General features: G+C 34.3%; 1 protein-coding gene across 3 annotated transcripts in view; it reads left to right on the top strand.

Moving 5' to 3' along the window:
• Window positions 1-20462, top strand: part of CNTN5 (contactin 5) — a gene marked incomplete at both ends in the record, with an annotated part of 736851 nt that overhangs the window by 331769 nt on the left and 384620 nt on the right. For all 3 annotated transcript variants that reach the window (XM_080710120.1, XM_080710119.1, XM_080710118.1), the window contains one exon: window positions 18189-18392. In XM_080710120.1, coding sequence (XP_080566246.1) covers window positions 18189-18392 — 204 coding nt within the window. The remainder of the gene's footprint in view (window positions 1-18188; window positions 18393-20462) is intronic.

The following is a 20462-nucleotide window of genomic DNA, read 5'->3' as shown; positions in this document are numbered from 1 at the left end:
AGGAGGGTCACGCAGTTTTGAAGCCAGCCTCGCTGGCTTAAGAGACCCTGTTTCCAAATAAAAAGTATAAAATAGGTCTGTGAATTTAGCCCGGAGGTAGAAGGGTTTCCACCAAAAAAACAGAACAAAACAAAACAAAAAACATGATTTTGCTTTCTTATAATGTCCTCTCCCTTCCCTTGGTGCTTTTACCTTATATGTGCTCGCTGAGTTGAGTCCTATTCGGCTCAGTTCTTATACAGAGGTTCTAGTATTTAATAAACATTTCATTCCACTATACTGTAATATGATTTGTATTACAAACACCAGTGCTTTAAGCTTTTCTTTCCACTAAAAACCCAGGATTAGTTCTCACATTCAAAAAATAAATTTGCCTTTCCACTTTGCCTATTCTATGGCATGATATATTCTGAACTTTTTAAAATGTCATTTCAGCAGTTTGTGTGTGATCTGTTTCTAAGGGTGATCCTTGAAAATGTGACTTTTTTCATTTTTCATCTTTAATAGTCAGATCCTAAATAAGTAGCTTCTCAGTAAAATTTATCTACTTAACAACTTCATTCTATTCTTGAAACGTGAAGAAATCGCTATAGATATATATATATATATACATATATATACATATGTATATACATATGTATATATACATATGTATATAAAATATATATATATTTTTTTTTCTGTAATGGGAATTGAACTCAGGGGCATTCTACCTCTGACCTACACCTCCAGCCCTATTTTTTATTCTTTATTTTGAAACAGGGTCTCACCGAGTTGCAGTGTACCTCAACTAAGTAGTCGAGGCTGTTTGCGAACCCGAATCCTCCTGTCTCAGTCTCCTAAATGCTGGTATTACAAGCATGTGCCACCATGCCCAACCAGTTTTCCTATTTTTTAAACTATAATATTACATAATTCTCTTGGGTCCCAAGAAATTACAGTATTTTTATTTCACCTGTAATAGTTCTTATAGTCTTATTATTTTAAAAAAATCACTGAGTGAATCACTAGAATTATTAATTAGCTAACAAACCAAGAACAAAGGCTTAGGGAAGAAAATATATCACTGAGCCTACACTTATGTAGAAACCACAAAACACATCTGAGCAATCAATACTCAGCAACGGAGTCTGAACATGCTTAGATTTTAAGAAGTAAACCCCTGCTGTATCTTGGAATTAGAAAAGCTGTTAAAGTTTAAAACAGGATGAGAACTGACTGAGGGGAAAAAAGCCAGTTTAGGAAAACAAAGTCTAGAAAACTTTTGATCAAATAAATAAAAAGGAGGAAAATAGAAAAATAATTACTCAGAGAAAAGCAAAAATTATTATTATTTTATTCAAATCTTTTGTTTCCATAGTACATGTATGCCACATATCTCAGATGAAATATAAATATTATGATCAAACAATGACCACTCAATTACTTTAAATATATGCATTTGAGGCATATTTCCTTTTTTATGTATTCTCTAATTGCTCAAAATCTCCTATTGCTCATTACTAGATACTACAATAGCATCTAGTTCACAAGTACATGTTGATGATGATTTGGTGAAATTTTGTGGAACCTAAGATACAAAGATAAAAGTTAAGAACTGCCTGAGTTTTACAGAGAAATCTGAAAAATAAGAAAACAAGTTCCAAATAGTTCTTGTACTATTTATTTTAGCACCATTAACTCATATCGTCTTTTCTAATTTTTTTTCAAAGAACTCAACTAAAAAGTCTAGCCAGAAGTTTTGTGCTAAGTGAATCTGAATAAATAGTAATTTGAAGATTTATTACAGTGATCACATATCAACAGAGATAAATACATGTTCTATGGTGAAGATTTCTTTTTCTGAAGCAGGTGAGCCATGGGGACAAACTCTCAGAACAGAAAATAAACCATTTCAAAGTCTCTTGATAACTAGACAATATTCACTATTCTTTTATGGCACATGGCAATGTGACAAATAAATTACTCTTAATAAAACCATTAAAGATTTCCATGAAGGATTAATGAGTGTTAGTTATGCTTCAAAAGCACAGAAAACATCAATGAAAAATTACATGGAGTGTAAGAAGTTGATAGGCAATTTTGTTATAACAATTTATCTTTCCAAAGATTCTCTGCTGTGCCTATATGATAAATTTAAACCCAAAGTAAACATAGTTGTACGGTTAACATGTAAAATTTAGGCCAACCCAAGTTTAGTGGGATTTTGAGTTCACCTACCAAGAAGGGAGTCATTTATGGAACTCACATTTGTTTTTGTTGATATTTATACTATAGTATATATTCAAATTTATGCCATAAAATTTGCATAGCATAAAAGTAAAGGAATAATGATAGCTGCTAAAAATTCACAATTCACTGACAGTAAAATTACTGAGTGTTTTGAATACTTACTAGATGAATTTTTTCCTTTCATACATAAAGGAAAATTAAAATTTACTAAATATTAGTAACAAATATTTTTGGTTTAAAATATTTTACTAAATAAAAATAAGAAAATGAGGAAACTTAATTTTCTAATCATAGTTTTTTTCCCTTAACTTTGAATATTTCCCCAAATTAATCTTTGCTCTCCACCAAGCACAGCCATCTTGTGGACTCATGTTGATTGCAAAAAATATTAGCTAACAAAAATGATTAATGGTGGGGCTCTTTGTGATTACATTTGGAAAACTCTTTAAATACTAATGTAAGAGACAATTGACAATGAGTATCCACTTTTGAGACTGTACAATAATACTGCTTTTACTTCTGTGAGCATATGTATTTCAGGTACACTCTGTAGGACATACCCTTATTGTTTTACATAGTGTGGCTCTGCCATCATGGTTTAATTAGTTGGGGACTTAGTAGTTAATAGGAATAATCAGCAACCTGCTTTTGTTCTGGTGAGTAGGATTTAGAGACATTGCTCTGATTAGTAATTATTTTAAGTACCAAACTTTTAATTTGCAAAGTTAGATCCCCTACATATATAATTTGATTTAATAAATTTTTGAAACCACTATTAATCAGGGTTTTTCTCTTTTATTCAATATCTATGCTTAGTAATAATTGAACTTCTCTGCACTGTATTTTAGTTTCTTCCTTTGTAAAATGGAGTTACCTATTACTCTGAGGATTAAGTGAATTAGTATACATATGCCACATAGTAAGTGAGATATATATTTTCTGGATCCTAGTGGTGCCCACATAGGTACCCTCCTCCTGAATCATGAATCCATCAGCACTTGCTTTGAGTGTAGGCTGCTGCCCTTTCTCAAGAATTTTATTCTTATCTGAAAAACTGAGTTCTCTGACCTACTGCACTTCATTTCCTTTAGTCAGGAGCCAATAACCATATGATACAGGGCAGGGAGTACAAATTATGATCTTTCTACCGTCCATTGTTTCACTCACCAATTCTTCAGTGAAATGTATATTTTAGAATAAAAAATGGGGTCATTCTTAAGCTAAGATCTGGCAGAGACCACATCCTTGCTTAGCTATTTTCTTCTACCATACCCTGCTTGCTTCCCTTAATTCCCTCCCCTGAGAACATTTCCTCAATATATCACACTCAAAGGAACCCTTTCTCTATTTCTAAGTACCTACGAAACTAGGTGTTCACTTCTTTTATTATTATCATATCATCAAATGCTCTGATTTGAAAAGAAATAAACTTTTAGGTTATCTTTGTCACATTAGTGGACGAACTATTCAGCTTTCCAGCAATTTTTCATATGTATTTTAAGTTAATATCTTCAGAATTTTGAAAAGCAAATCAAGGTCATATTCCCTGACAAGATTCTAGGACACAGATATTCTAGTTGACTAAGCCTCTAGTGGATACTTTCTAATGCAAAGTTTAAAGCCTAAACTGAACTTGTGCTACTGCCTATCCAAGACTTTTAAGTGAGCAGATGCTAGCCCCACACCTGGTAGTTTACAGTTCAATATAAACAATGTTTAAAACTCCTCAGCAAAGCAAAATTTAGGTTGTATTTTTATTTATTTATTTATTTATTTATTTATTTATTTATTTATTTATTTTTGCAATACTGGGGATGGAACCCAGGGGCATTCTACCTCAGAACTACACCCCCAGCCCTAATTTTAATTTTTATTCTTATTTGGAAACAGGGTCTCACTGTTGCAGAGGGCCTTACTAAGTAGCTGAGGCTGTCCTTGAACTGTGATCCTCCTGTCTCACTCTCCCAAATGCTGGGATTACAAGTGTGTGCCACCATGCCCAGCAAGGCTGTATTTTTAAAAGAGTTAGCAGTGACCTTTATATTTAGACACAAGACTCCTGGGATAAAAACGTCCTCCATAGTGTGAGGATTCCACAGAGAAGTAGAATGACTACCATCACCCAGTTGGTATAATCACTTGAACTACAAAACTTGAAAATGCACTAACTCCAAGCTGAGTTGTGGAAAATGTAAGTTTACTGAGGATTCTATTATAAATAATCTTTTTTATCTTCTATTTCCCTAAACATGTTTTTTAATTATATGCACATAAAATTTTATTTTGTCTTGGTGGCATAATTTTGAAGCAGAACTCTGCTTCAAAGTCTCCAAAACTTAAAAATAAGACTTTGTTCTGCTCAACCAAGATAACCAGAATTTCATGCAAAAATCCACTTTGTATTAAAATCATTTTATTTTTTAACAGATGACAAATGTTTTCCCTTGCATCTAAATGTGTTAGTTCTCTCAATATTAATCAAGAATCAGACAGCAGCTTTATTCTTTTGATAGTCTCAGGATTCTTGCCTCTGGCTGTGTTTTGTGGGTAGAACATTTTACATTTATAGAAATTAAATCCAATTGTACAAGGTGAGAGATGAATTTGCATTGTGCCAAATTTCTTATTATGTTATATCATTTATCCTGAGTCAAAAACTGCCTTTATTAAACAGTTCCTTCATGTTGAACACTTATTTTAGTGGCTTATGTAAACCTCAGAATCACAAGATAATGTACCATTTCTATTCCATTTTATAGATACTGACACTAAGGTTCTCAAAAGCTGGAAGACAATGATTGAAGCAGTGTGAAAAAATGATGAAATATAGCTGTAGAATAGATTAGACAAATTAGAAGTCTTCCTTTGATACTGCTCATTCGTGATGATGCCTTCTCATCTGCATGAAGATGATGCAGATGGGAAGAAAAGCTTTACAGTATGTGTGACTCATAGTGAGCTTCAAGTTAATACCTTCAGCCCCAACTCATATACCCACAGCACCCTAAAAAGTACTTTGTGATCATAATTCATCTCTAATTGTCCCTACTTCAGCTATCCTCATCTCAGTCCAAATCCAAATCTAGCAGGCAAAATTATCATTCTGTATGATTCAGTTAATAACTTGAGCTGCCAAAGCAGCTTCTTCAATAGTCAATAAGCATGTTCCAGTGGAGGCAAAGCAACTGACATACCTGAGGCTACTAACCTAAAATAGAGATTGCACTACCTTAGATCTATGTCACTTCAACCTCTAAAAATCCATTTAACTGACCTATCAGACTAAGTCATGAAAATATTGCACAGTAGTATGGGAAAATATGACCCTTTCTTTTTTGCTTATTGACTATATATTCTGTGTACTTAAAACTACCTACATCATTTCTTTATGGCTGAATTTAGTTAAACTACATACAGGTATCCTCTTTGACTCATATTCTCTAGGCCAAAATGAGTCCATTTAGGCATTAGATGAGTTATAGTGAAACTTCAAATGTAAGAACAAATATATACTTAAAATATAGTGAGATTTACACGCACACAAGTTTTATTTTCCTAATTTATTCAACAAAGATTAAGAAACTACACAACAGGCTTTCTGTTTGGGTGTAAGGAAACAGTGGTGGGAAAGATCAATTTAGTCTCTGCTTTGTCAAGAGTTCTTGAAATAGCTAATGATGATATTTTCTATCACAATGAAAATATACAACAAAAATATAAAAACATATTTCCTACTAATCTCCAGTAGTAACATAATTAATTGGATCATTTTTTACAATTTCTTTTGTAATGTCACTATTTCAAAAGTCCAGAGTGGTGGTAGTATCAGCTATAGACTTCCAGAAAGAAAGTTGTAGTGTCAACTTTTAAACTTTATTATTTCTGCTAGCAACTTACTGATGTTTTCCTATTTAAGTATTTTAACCTTCAAGCATCTTAATCTCAAAAGCCATCACAGAAGGGAGGAGTCATAATGGATAATGGAATTTCCAAAATAAATATGTCAATAAATGCTAAAATGCTTTTGACATACATTATACAGCAGCATCTATAAAAATTTATATAAAATATACCAAACTATAAATGAAAAAGTTAAATTCTATAAAAAGTTACATAACATAATAAAATGAATTGAGTTCTTTGATAAACAGACATTTTACTTTAAAGGAATAATCAGAAAAGAAAAAATCAGAGATTTTGGTAAATACAAATTATTAACTGAATTTTTATAAAGCATAAAGTTGAAGATTTCATAAAAATAAAATAGCTTCCATTTTTGGTTTTTCAGTTTGTATCTGAAAGGGGAAAAGAAAAAAATTTTCCTGGGAGAGTGGCATTATTAATTGGGTCATTGAACTACTCAAATACTACATCCATTGTGTTCCCTTCAAATCCTTTGACCTAAAGCTTCTGATGTGTACACACACTATTAGAAAGAAAAATGGTCATTTCCTAAATTGTTGTTATATTAAAGAATGTCCAAATAAATCGCATATGATTACACATTGAAACTGTTTTCAAGGACTTCAGAGAGTCCAGTCTGCAGTTTCATTCCCATTTTTCACACATTTATTTTTTGTTAATGGCCTTACTGTTATGAGAAATGAGCATCATTGACCATATGGGAACTCCTGTTTCTATGCCCTGTGGATGTGAAAATATATCATATAAGTAATCATCTTATTTGTCAGGGGAGCAAAGAGAAGATCGTTTGTTTTGTGACACCAAATAAATTGCTGCAATTGTGCTGAAAGTTTGCAATGCATAGAACCATAAAACCTGGACATTCAATTAGGGCCAGAGTCAGAGCCAACCTGGAAATTTTCCCAAGATCAAAATTTTACAATGATGAGTAAAATAAAGTGATGGAAATTTCACTGTACAGCTGAACTCACAAGAAAGAAATGGAAATATCAAAATGTTAAGGAACAAATAGAAACTAAAATGCAGGAATATTTTTGCAGGAATATTTTTGGTAAATTGGTAAGATAGGAATTAATTTTTAAATTAAATTTATTTTTATTTATTTTTGTAGTACTATAGATTAAGCTCAGAGGGAGGTTCTACCTCTGAGATACTCCTTCGGCCCTCTTACCCACCCCCCTTATTTCTTTTACTTTGAATCAGGAATTCATGAAGTCATCATGCATTGACCTGTAATTCTTAGTCTCCTAAGACCTGGGAGACTAAGATAGGATCATGTGCCAGTGGGTAATTAATTTTCAACTAACACATAAAACCTAAAATTGAAAACATTAGTGAGTGTGGTATTTTGACACATGTATACATTCTGTAATGTTTAAGATTAAAAATATCTGTTGCTTCAATTTTTTATCATTTATTTATGGTGAAAGCTTTAAAATCATTTATTATCATCTATAGTCACCATAGTGAGTGATAGCACATAGACAACTGTGCTTCCCTCTAACACAAACTAGTGCACATTGATTAACCGTCCCCTATCTTCCTAGTCTTTTAGTTTGATGTATTCCCATTTGTATGCTTTTCATTGACTGTGTTTTGGTGGTCTTGTAAAAAAACATCCTTTCTCATCCAGTTTTCTGAAGCATTTATTCTAGCAGTTTCATACTTTGAGGCCTTACATTTAAATCTTCTATCCATTTTGAATTGATTTCTATAGCTGATGTGAAAAGTCTACAAAGGGGTCTAGTTTCATTTTTCTGCATGTAGATATTTAATTTTTCTAGAAATATTTATTGAAAAGACTGTCCTTTGCCCAGTGTGTATTCTTAGCAGCTTTATCAAGAATCAGTTGGTTGTAGACATGCATGTTTACTTGTCTTTGTGTCGACATTTATTCCCATACCATGCTGTTTTGATTGCTATAGCTTTGTAGAATATTTTGAAGACAGGTTGAGTAATGTCTTGTTGCGACTTTTGTTTTACTCAAATTGCTTTTTTTATTCAGTGGTTGTATACAAATTATAGGGGTGTGATTTCTAGTTCTTCCATAAATGCTGGCATTTTGATAGGAATTACATTAATCACTTAGGGTGGGATGAACACATTTAATAATATTAACTCCTTCAATTCATGAGCATGATATGTCTTTCCATTTTTCTGTGTTAAATTTCTTTAAGCAATACTTTATTAATTTCATTGTAGATATCTTTCACTTATTTGATTGTATTCCTATGTATTTTATTTTGGTATCTACTGTAAACGCGGTTGCTTCTTGATTTTTATTTCAAATGGTCCACTATTGCCATATAGTGGTGTTACCAATTTTTCTATTTTCAGATTGTATCCTAGAAGTTTGTTAAATTAATTTATTAGTTAAAGTAGATTTTGTGAAAATCGAGAGCTTTCTAAATATAAGACCATATAATTTGCAAACAGAGACAATGTGACTTCTTTTCAAAGAGGATGCCCCATACTTTTTTCTTTTGCATGATTGCTATGGCTGGGACTTCCAAGACTATAATTTATTATGATGTGAGGATATAAGGTATCGATAAAAGTATAAAAATAAAAAATAAATTTGCCATCATTTAACATAGTAGAGTTTAGGTATCCAGGTTTGTCAATATCTGGTTTTTGAAGGGGGCGTTCAAATATTTGGTACGTATATTTAGGATTGTTATTTCCTCTTGCTGAATTTACCCTTTGATCATTATATAATGACTTTTTGTCTCTTTCTTACTGCTTTTGATTTAAAAGCCATTATATCAGATATAAGTAAGGCTATTTATTTGTCCATTTACTGAAATATCTTACTTTATAATTTCACCTTCATTCTGTGCCTCTCCTTAGAGGTATATAATTTCTTTCTTTCTTCTTATTTTATTTATTTATTTATGTTTGGTGGAGATGTTATTTATTTATTTTTAGTGGAGGAGAGGATAAAACTCAGGGTTTTGTTTGTGCTAGACTAGATAAGCACTCTACCACCAAACTATATCTCCAGACCATGAGGTATTTTATTTCTTATAGCTATAATAGAGTTGGGTTTTGTTTTATTATATACTCAGTCACTGTATGTTTTTTGATTGGAGATTCTGATCTATTTACATTTAAGGAAACTATTTGTCAGTAACATCATCTGATATCCACAGCTTGTCTTTGAGTTTCATTGTACGTCTTTCTTTTTTTCATTTTGTTATAGTCTTTCTTTGTGGTTAAGTGATTTAATCTAGAAGCATATATTTGATCCATGCTTATTATGGCTTGCCTATTATAGATCTTCGTTTTGTGATTACCACAATGTTTACAAAATAAAGCTTTTGATTATAACACAATTTTTGAAGTGATAGCAGCTTAATATGATTGTAAAGTTTAAAAAATCCAAAAATAAAAAATGTACTAAAAAGAAAACTATACTTTCACTCTATTCTGCTCTACATTTCAAATTTTGATATCCCATTTTAAGTCTTGCCATGTTGGCTATCTCATAGCAAAAGGTAGTTTTTGAAGATTATTTATAATCTTCATACTGAAGATGTGAGCAGTTTATGCTGACACTATTATACCATTCTGAATTTGTCTGTAAAATTACTTTTGCCAGTACGTTTTATGCCTTCCCATAGTTTCTTTTTACTCATTAACATATCTTTCTTTACTTTGGAAGAACTTCATTAAACATTTCTTATAGGGTAGATCTGGCTGAAATGGATTCTTTCAGCTTGTGTTTTGGAATGTTTGTATTTTTCCTTCATTTCTGAATGGTAGCTTTACTGGGCACTAAATTCTCAGTCAGTAGGTGTTTTTGTTGTTGTTCTTGTTGTTATTTTTTTGTTTGTTTGTTTCTTGTTATTTTTTCTACTGTGAAAATATGGGGCCTCTTTTTCCTGGCCTATAAAATTTCTGCTGAGAAGTCTGTTGCCAGGAAAACTAGGATTCCTTATGTGTTGTTTCTTTTCTCTTACTGTCTTAGAAATCCTCTCTTTACCTTTTACCTTTGAGAATTTGATTTTTTTTTTTCTTGCAGCACTTTGAATGGAACCCAGGGGCATTCTAACTCTGAGCTAAAATTTCAGCCCTGTTTTTTATTCTTTATTTTGAAACAGGCTCTCACTAAGTTGCAGAGTAACTCACTAAGTAGCTGAGGCTGGCTGAGAAACTGTGATACTCCTGTCTCCGCCTCCAGAATGCTAGGATTACAAGTGTGCACCACCATGCCTGGCTTAAGAATTTGATTATCTTGTAAAGTCTTGAGGTAGAGTCTTTATCTGGATATTTTTTTAATTATTTCTGTGAATAAGTTTTCTTTGCCTTTAGCATTCTTAAGACTCTCTTGAACCCCAGTAACTCAAATAATTGTTCTTTTAGTACTATCTCAAATTCCCTTTAAGCTTTCCCCTCCTTTAATATATATTTCCTTTCCAACTCTATATTTTCAAATAATCTAGCTTCAAAATCAGTTATATTTTTTTCATGTTTGATCTTTTCTGGTATAGATGATGTTTATCATGTTTTAAATTTCAGCAAATATATTTTTAGCTTCAAGATTTCTGTTTTATTTTTAAATTGATCCTATCTCTTTTAAAATTTTCTAGTTAGGCTACTAAAATGTGTCTCTGTGTTTTCTTCAGGATCATTGACTTACCTTAAAACAGTTGTTTTAAACTCAATCTCAGATAATTATATCAATTACTGTGTTTAATATCTTATATCTTATTTTGTCTTAAGGGTATTGAAGGATTAGGTATTTATCCCAATCTTGTTTATTTGGGGTTTCCAGAAGTTGTAAGTAAGCATGCATTGGTCAACTTTCCATTTCTGTGACAAAATACATGAGAAAATCAACTTTTAAAAAAAGAAAGATTTATGTTGGCTCAAGGTTTTAGAAGTTTCAGTCCATGGTCAGCTGGCTCCATTGTTTCTGATTTTGTGGGGAGGCAGAAACTTCATCATAGACAGGAGAGGATGCCAGAGCAAAGCTACTGAAGTCAAAACTGCTAGAAGGGAGAGAGAAGGGTGTGGAGAGAGAAAGATAGAGAGGTTGGAGTTATGGACAAGCTATATCTTTTAAGAACATGCTCTCAGTGATCTCTTTCTTTCAATGAGATCTCTTCTAAAGTTTCCATTACCTTCCAATTATACTATCAGCTGGGACCAAGTCTTTAACATAAGAGCCTTTGAGGAATAGTCTAGATTTAGACTATAACACTACTGATTATGTTCTTTAGGCCTAGAGTCAATTCTGCTCTTTCAGCACTGGTTAGTGTCAGACCGAGGAGAATTAACAGGGGAAAACCTAGAAAGAGTAGTCTATACCCCCAAGCCTCTGCCTGGGGCTGGGGTAGCACAGACACTTCTTCCTCAGGTATCTCTCTGGTTGGGCATTGTGAGATTCTACCTGAGTCTAAGTAGAATCACTATGGATGAGGCAGGTGGATCACAGGTGTGAGACCAACATCAGCAACTTAGCAAGACCCCATTTCAAAATAAAAAGTAAAGTAGGGATAAGATTGTAGCTCAGAGATAGAACACCTCTGGGCTCAATTTCCAGTACCAAAAAAAATCACTATGGATGGATCAGGCCCAGAATCCTAAGCCATACCTATGAACACCAATGCTACCAAGCTATGTCAGGGCCTTAGCCCATGGCCTACCAATGCCAATGCAACACTGGTGTAAGATGAAGTCCCATACTACTACTAGCTGCCTTTTGCTAAAGTGAATTTGTGTACCAGGATTGCTGCAACCAGCCACAGGTGATGCTGACCATATCATAAGTCTAGCAAAGTAGGTCTGTGTGTTTTCCCTTGGCCAGGGTTGTTCTAAAGGCCCCATCTTCCAGTAGTCCTGGTTATGGAGCCATTGGGATCTTTCTAGTTTTAGATTTTGCCTGCCCATAATTAGGTTCTAGTGCAAATCCTATGTTAACAACCCCAAACTCTCCCCAGAAAAAAGAGTCTGGCTATTTTCTATGCTGCCCAAGATATTTTGGGTAGACTGATACGAAGCTATGTTGTCCTTTGTTCTTACATCTGCTAGGACCTGTGCATCTCAGGACTGTGCTACTGTTCACACCATAGACAATGATAACAGGATAAACATAATTCTGTCCCACTAATACAAAGGTTTCTGCCTGGTGCCAGAGCAGTTCTAGAGTTCTTTCTGTTAGCACTGGCCTGGCAATAACTATGCTGCCTGAGGTTCGGGATAAAGACTTAGAGACAATTTCTTATATACCGTGGGTGCTGAGCTGTGTTACACATGAGTTTTGCAACTGCAGTCTAAGATGGGGGAGGGGAAGAAAGTGTGCCCCAGGCCCATTCCAAGATTGCAAGTGAAGTGATGCAGGGCAAAACTCAATTCATTGCCATCAGCATACAGAACTTTACCTGGTGTCAGGGCAGGTCTATCAGCTCTACCTTTCTATTCTGGCTTCTCTAGGATGCCTTCCGTTTCCACTGAGGGCAAGGTCTCACTTTGATGAACCTGGTTCTAAGGTCCAAGACAAAGTTCTGTGCTAACATCAGAATCTTGAGTAGAATCTTGCTTCCTGATTTGCCACCCAAGATTGGCAGAAGGGTGTTAAGAGGCAGTCTCTTTGCTACCTGCCTAACACAATTCCAGTGACTCAGTCAATTGTTATTTGCCTGGTAAAAGGGATTCTGGGGGTCTTCCTAGAAATGTGTTTCACTGCACTGGGCCTGGTACTGGGTTTTCAAATCAAAGACCTAGATAATATTATTTTTTCCTTCCAAGCAGGAAGTATTCCTCTGCACAGTGGACTGTTTGCTTTGGTGGAGAGGTGGTGATATGGACAACTCTTTGCTTCTTGGTTTCTTCAATGAATCTTTCTATTTTGTTATAGAAAAAGTAGCCACTATGATATATTACCTAGTTTCCTTAGTTCTTCTTAAGGTAGCTTAGTGTATGAGCTGTTCAACGTGTGCTTGTTGGAAGATGATCACTGTAGGATATTCAGTCACAACCTTGCTGCACTTGTGAGATGATTTAAGTCTAACAAAGTTTGTTTGAGCAAGTGAAAGGTTTCAGAACCAGAGACCATTCCTAAATGAAGGCGATTCATAATGACCCATCCTACCACTGCATATTTATATCCAGAGAAAAGGAAGTCACAGAGACACATAGAAGAAGCAACTTGATTGGCTATAGTTGCCATTTGCTTTATATGAGCATGTTGTAAAAAGACCTTTTGCCTAATATTCACATGGTATAATTATTTGGAAGCCTATCTTCTGCCAAGGCTTCTCTCTGATACTCTTCAATTAATTCATAATATGTTCACCTGCCAAGTTAGGACACAGTTTGCTGTAAAAGGATGCAGCTTTGGGCCAAATTTTATTATTCAAGTATAGAAACAAACTTGCACTAAACTTAAAGCTTAACACTTTCATGGTTAATCCTGAGGACAAGTTGGAGCAAAGTGGATTGTTCATCTGTCATGGGAATAGATCTTAAAGTCTAGATGCTTGACAATGAAAGCTCTCAAGGCAAATGTCATTTGCTTGCCAGGTCAAATGACAAGTCTTGGAGTGTAAAAGTTTTAATAGCAATGTCTACAGCAAGTCAAACCCTGGATGAGCGATACAGAATGACTCTCATTGATACAAGTTGGAAGACAAAAAATTCTCCCATGAGAAACCAAAGCTTCCACAGCACATAGGTTTGTAGACCAAATGTATAATATCACATAGTATTAAAATATAGCAGTGAAATTTAACGTAAAAATGTATTCCAGTTGGGCTCTTTGGTATGAGAAATTGCAAAACCATCTTTGAAGGCCTTTACAAGCTAGAATATACAATATATCTTAACAGTAGTCATTGTCTGCTTAAACAAAAACAAAACTAAAGGATCATACCAAAAAATTCTAAAACACTTTTAATTGATTTAGACATACTGTTAAAAGAACCTTTAAAATGAGAAAATTATAGTTGAATATTAGCCTTGGTATTTTCTATAGTGATTAATAATAGGAATCTTATAACATAATATATCAGCATCTATTACATTACTTTTAAGGGCCAGTATAGTTATTGAACAAAATGTATTTGAAGCTAAAGAATATATACCACATGATATATGCTTTACAGTCTAGTCTTCCTGAATTGTTTTAGAATCTTCAAACTATGACATCATACTGAAAAATAATTATATGCTTGCTTCTTTTGAAAGTTAAATTTGAAAAAATTAGATAAATATGAATCAATAATAAAAACCCTTGTGGGAGAATATACTCAGATATCTTAAATAAAAGGTATTTAGTTCAGCTCAACATTTTTATTTTTGGTGCTGGTGTAAGATCTTATACAAATTCAGGTTGTCAGCTTTTCTATTGTGCACCATTTTTACTTTTTATCTTTCTTGAAATTATGAAATGCTTTGCTATGTGAAACGAAAAACTTATTTGAAGAACAGCATAAGCATTTTTGAGCCCCAAATACTCGCTTATTTGCAAAATTTGAGAAAATGCCAGTTTTATATACTTTTGCCCTACTCTAAAAATGTTTTATGAAACACTGATTCAACAAATATTATTACTGTAACATCATTAATATTTAAGTAAATTATATTCTTTAATTGCTTTTCTTCCCCTCAGATTAAAAGTAATATAAATTAACAAGAAAAGCCCAGTAAATTCTAATCTAAAATAAGTGGCAAAATGTCTGTGAGTTATATATGATTGACAAATGAAGCATTCATTATATCAGTTGGAAGGAGTCATATTATAGACGGTTAGAAGTCATTGAATTCATAGTCTGGTTGAACAGTGTGACCACACACTGAAGTATTTCAGCTATACTTTGAACAAATAAGGTGTGCATGAGGGCAATGTGTGGACTAAAGGAATATCATGTGTGTTCTTCATCAGTTAATTTTATAGGAGGCATCTTCCTCCAATGATGTCCATGAAATTGTTCCTGATTTTTTCTCAAGAGTTAGCCTATGATATTATCTTTCTTAGGCAAAAATTTGTGGAAAGTAATCGTTTACCTACACTGAACATATTGTGTTGACTATACATTCAACTAAAGCAAAACACAAAACAATAATATATTAGGAGGAATTCTATTCAAAGTTAATTTCTCTACATAAGAAAATTTTTAAATCAGTCACCTTAGCTTTCAATATGGATGAATAATCGTCAATTCTGTTTGCATATCCAGAAAGGGTGACTAAATTGCAGTCTTCTCATATGAAACTATGTTGGACCAGAGCTATGAGCTTCTTTTTGACAACCCATGGCAGGAGAAAGAGGGGAGGGAAGACCTCACTGAAGCCAGGGAGGAAGGGTAGGGGAGGAAAAAGGCTGAGACTCATTAATGTAAATGCTGCATGTGACTATGTATATACATGTCAATATAACATTGTTATCCTGAACACTCAGTATTGAGTGAGGGAAATGAGGAAGTGGAGGGAGGGCATCAAGGACTGTGTGATATATGCCATTATCAACAGGATCTACATTATGATGTGATACTATAGTGCACACACACACACATACACACACACACACACACACACACGAAATGGAGAATTGGCAAAGAAGAAAGTGAATGAGAGGAAGAACAGAAAGAGAGACATAAAACAAGTTTTCTTTTTACTTTCTTTCTTTTTTTTTTTTTTTTGAGTATTGAATATGAAACCCAGGGACATTCTACCTCCAAACTACACCTTGACCCCTATTTTTAATTCTTTACTTTGAAACAGGATCTCACTGAGTTGCCAGGGCCTAAGTAGTAGCTGGGTCTGTCCATGAACCGTGATCCTCCTGTCTCTGCTTTCGAAATGCTGGGATTATAAGCAGGCACCACCACGCCCAGGATGGTTTCCTAGTTCTTACTGTTGATTAGAATCGCATTTTAATTCACAATCGCCAAACTATGGAACCAGCCGAGATGTCCATCAGTAGATGAATAGATTATAAAACTATGGGATATGTGCACAATAGAATTTTACTCAGCTATAAAGAACAACATTACATTTACAAGAAAATGGATGGAAATGAAGAACATTATGATTATGCTAATGGAGATTAGTCATTCACAAAATGTAAGAAATTGGATGCTCTCCCTAATACGTGGAAGCTAGGGAGGAAAGGGGTCATAGGAGGAACTCTAGACAGAGGAGGAGAAACCATAGATGAGCAAATAAGGAGGCATAACTGGGGGTAATGAGAGGGGGGAAGAGGAAAATTTTCTAATGTGCATGATGTACATTCACAAGTATATCAAAGTCAGTCACTGAGCCAAATCTGAGAAGGAGAGAGAAGGGAAGGAATGGGGTGGGAACTGGGTAAGGGCTAAATGAGTTATGCATGCATGTATGCCTCTACCATCTTGTACTCCATTAAGATGTATGACTACTTTGCAACAATAAAAAAATTAAAAATAAGTATTGCATTTTGAGCTCTTTCAAATATCAACTAGTCTTACTAAACAAATAACTCTGGCTAAAGGGGGCCTGAAAATCAGTTCTTTTAACTATAACAAAACTCTAGAACCTATTGAGATTTGAATGGCCCAGTGTCCATATTCAAATGTACAATTTTCTTCCTGATTTCTCTGACTGAATATCAGCTAGGATGTCAGAGTAAATTGTCATAATTAAGCCCTGGCTTCTCCATGCTCACATCTCCAAAGCCCTCTCTTGTGTAGTCTTTCCATTTTGGAAAAGAAAATGAACTCTTCTAATTGCTCAGTTTCTTGGGCCTACAATCTTTATCTTTGATTTTTCTCTTTTTGCTTCATTTCATAATCAACCTATCAGCAATTTGTCATCTATTTTACAATGTTTTTAAAAGAACCAATCACTTCTCTCCACTTTCCCCATCACAGCCATTCAAGTGCAAACCACTTGTATTTTGCATGACTCTTTTGAAATTCTCTCTCTAGACTACTAGTAAATACTATTCCTCCTGTTTTCCTTCAACAAATTACTGCTCTGTTCTTATGATATCCCTTTTTTACCCAGAAGGCAGAAAGACCTTTTGTAATGTAATTCACCTGTCCTTCTCACCCTGCTACTCTCTTTGTTTTTCCCTATTATAATGAAAACTCTCAAAGAGCATGAACTTTCCCCTATTTTTTTTTTTTTTTGCAGTACCGGGTGATGGAACCCAGGGGCTTTGTACCTCCAAGCTACACCCCCAGACCTATTTTTTAGTCTTTTCTTTTCTTTTTTTTTTGTGGTACTGGGGTTCCTGGAAGCCCTTCTATCTCTGGGCTACACTCCCAGACCTATTTTTACATTTTTATTTGGAACAGGGTCTCCTAAGCCAGCATGCGCAGCTGGCTTTGAACCTGCGGGATCCTCCTGTCTCTGCCTCCCAAGCCAGGGATTACAAGCGTGTGCCACCACGCCCAGCGGGTCTTTTCATTTTTGAAACAGGGCCTCACTGAGTTTCAAAGTCCCTCACTAAGTAGTTGAGGCTATCCATGAACCATGATCCTCTGGTCTCCACCTCCAGAATGCTGGGATTACAAGTGTGTACCACCACGCCCGGTGCCCCTATTTTAATTAGAATAATACCTGGTAAACAGTGATTCTCAACAACTATTTGATGAATAAGCCAGTAAATTAATGTAGCTCAAGTATCTCCTAATGCAGGATATCTTCATTAACCAAAACAATTGTTGAAGTGTCCCTCTCTTATGGCTTCTTTAGAATATACTTTAAAGTATATATTAAGTTCATCTTTGAAAATGAGAGATTGTCTATTCCTTTTATTTCATGTTTTATAATGCCAAGTACCTAAAACATGGTCAGTATACATTGGAATTGAAAAAATGAATACATTATCAAAGATTAAGCATTTCTTAGTGATATTTTGATTTTCTTATAATCATTAATCACAGTAGTCTTTTGAATACAATATACTACATTATATATATATAAATGGATCACATACGTATGCCTTGTGATATATCTAATGCTTAATAAAGGCTTCAGTATTTGAGCCTTCTCTGTTAGTTAAATAATCTTTGTCTTTCAACAACTGAATTTTGTGTTTTCAGAGATCATCTATAGCTGGGTATTTAACGAGTTCCCTTCTTTTGTGGCGGAAGACAGCCGGCGGTTCATTTCCCAGGAGACAGGCAACCTTTATATTTCTAAAGTGCAAACATCAGATGTTGGCAGCTATATTTGTCTGGTGAAAAACACAGTGACCAACGCTCGAGTACTTAGTCCTCCAACACCACTCACACTGCGAAATGATGGTAAGTTGCATGGCCTGAATGCAAGTGGTCAGCAATCTCTAATGGGAACAGAAGAGAGGTATTAATGTTTTGCTAAGCAGTTGAACCTAGCACAAACAAAATAAAAAGCATGTGCCATTCTTAGAAACTCAGCATCTTTATTCTGAGATTATGCATGCCTTAGAATAAAATTTTGATGTGGGAAAGTGATGATCCGCAGATGATAAATACTCACTATAGTGCCACTCTAATTCCAGAAAGGATGAGAGACTAAGAAAGGAACTGCAATAAAGACTCCATAGTTCTTTTCTTGTCTCTTTAGTGCCTCTGTATAGCATATGTGTATGAACTGTAAGCATTTTATGGGTTCAATTTTCATTACATTTTTATTTTACCTGCCTTCAAATTGAATGCTCAGCTTTTAATACTTCATGGTACAATTATAATTGTTACTATTACTTTTTCAATAATAGGAGCAGTTGAAACTTTAACTTTTAAGTGCAACTCAGGCAGATGTGATGATGCTGTAATTATAGGCATTGCCATCTATCTAAAGTTTTTCACATTTAAACACCTCATTTGTATTTATAGACATTGACAGCTGAGCACTGCACTGAAGAAATCAAGTGTTAGATTACAGTTGATGCATGATATGTACCCTGCTCTGTCATGCAACAGAAAATTCTGTGAAGGTATTAAGAAGTGAGCTTGCAAATATGATTGGTTTTGAAGCTTAAAAACTGTTTTAGTACTGTTCTTTTATGTGCTTGTTTTTAGAATATATATACTGCTGGAATGTAGGGCTAGTTATATAACAAGAGTTTTGCTTACCATTTAGTGTGTGTGTCTATGTGTGCATAGATACACACATGCTATGGAGCTTTTGAGACTTCATGAAATATAAAGGCTATGAATAAATAAATGTATATACAGTGTTACATACTATACAGTTTATAACCTGAGCAGATAGACTACAAATGAAATATTCATTTTTGTGTGTGTGTGTGATATTGGGGTTTCTGGAAGCCCTTCTGCCTCCGGGCTACACTCCCAACCTATTTTTTATATATTATTTTTATTTAGAAACAGGGTCTCTTAAGCCAGCCTAGCTGGCTTCGAACCTGTGAGATCCTCCTGTCCTCGCCTCCCAAGCGCAGGAATTACAAGCGTGCCCCACCACGCCTGGCTGAAATATTCATTTTAGAGATAAAAAATTCAATATTATGGAGAGGATGGGACATGCCAAAAGCACATATTTAGATGATATAAAGGATGAATAGGTAGGAAAAAAGAATAAAGACTGGAAGGTTGAGTCAGAGGCTATTAAAACTAGCCAAGAGGTGATAAGAGGTGAAATAAAAGTATTTTTAGTAGCAGTAGAGAGAAGAATCATGACTGAGATATTAAAGGGGTAGAATTATCAGGAATTTTAGTTTTCAGGTAATTAATTTAAAAATGGGACTGTAAAGTAGGAGGAAGCCAACATATTAAAAGCATTGGGAGAGTTCATTGAATGGTGATGTTCCTTTTCACCACAAGAGACAGCGCAGGTAGAATAACAGATTGTAGAGTGGGTGAACATGAGGAATTCAGTTTTGGATATGATGAAGTGAAGTGTTCATAGGAAATCTCTGTGGAAATATGCAGAGGCATTTTGATAAAAATTCCTAATACTTCTAAGACAGAGCTAGTCCAAGAAAGAGATTTAAGAGTCACCATTATCTATGTCATCACCAAAGTTGAAACTAAAGGTGTGCATATATTATATCAAATTCAAGATCATATGAGAATACGGATAGTCTGAAAGAAAAGGGATAATGCACTTTTCAAATTAATCTAATTAAAATCTTGGAATTGAGGTAATTCTCTGTGTGCCATTTAAAAATTTCAGCATTTTTTATTGATTCCATAAGAATTCAATGCATCTTCACCTGAAATTGTAACATTGTGCCAGCTAAAAAACAATTATTTCCATTTACACTACCAATTTACATAATTCATGTATTGGATAGTGGCTAGAGTTGAATTTCTTCTACTGTTTCCAATAGCAGATCTCTTTCTACACATGTCATGTATAAGAACAGCACATTC

The sequence above is a fragment of the Muscardinus avellanarius genome (genome assembly GCF_963383645.1).
Source record: "Muscardinus avellanarius genome assembly, chromosome: 1".
Lineage (NCBI taxonomy): Eukaryota > Metazoa > Chordata > Mammalia > Rodentia > Gliridae > Muscardinus > Muscardinus avellanarius.
Note: the sequence above shows the minus strand (reverse complement) of the source record. Positions and strands in the feature narration are given on the sequence as shown.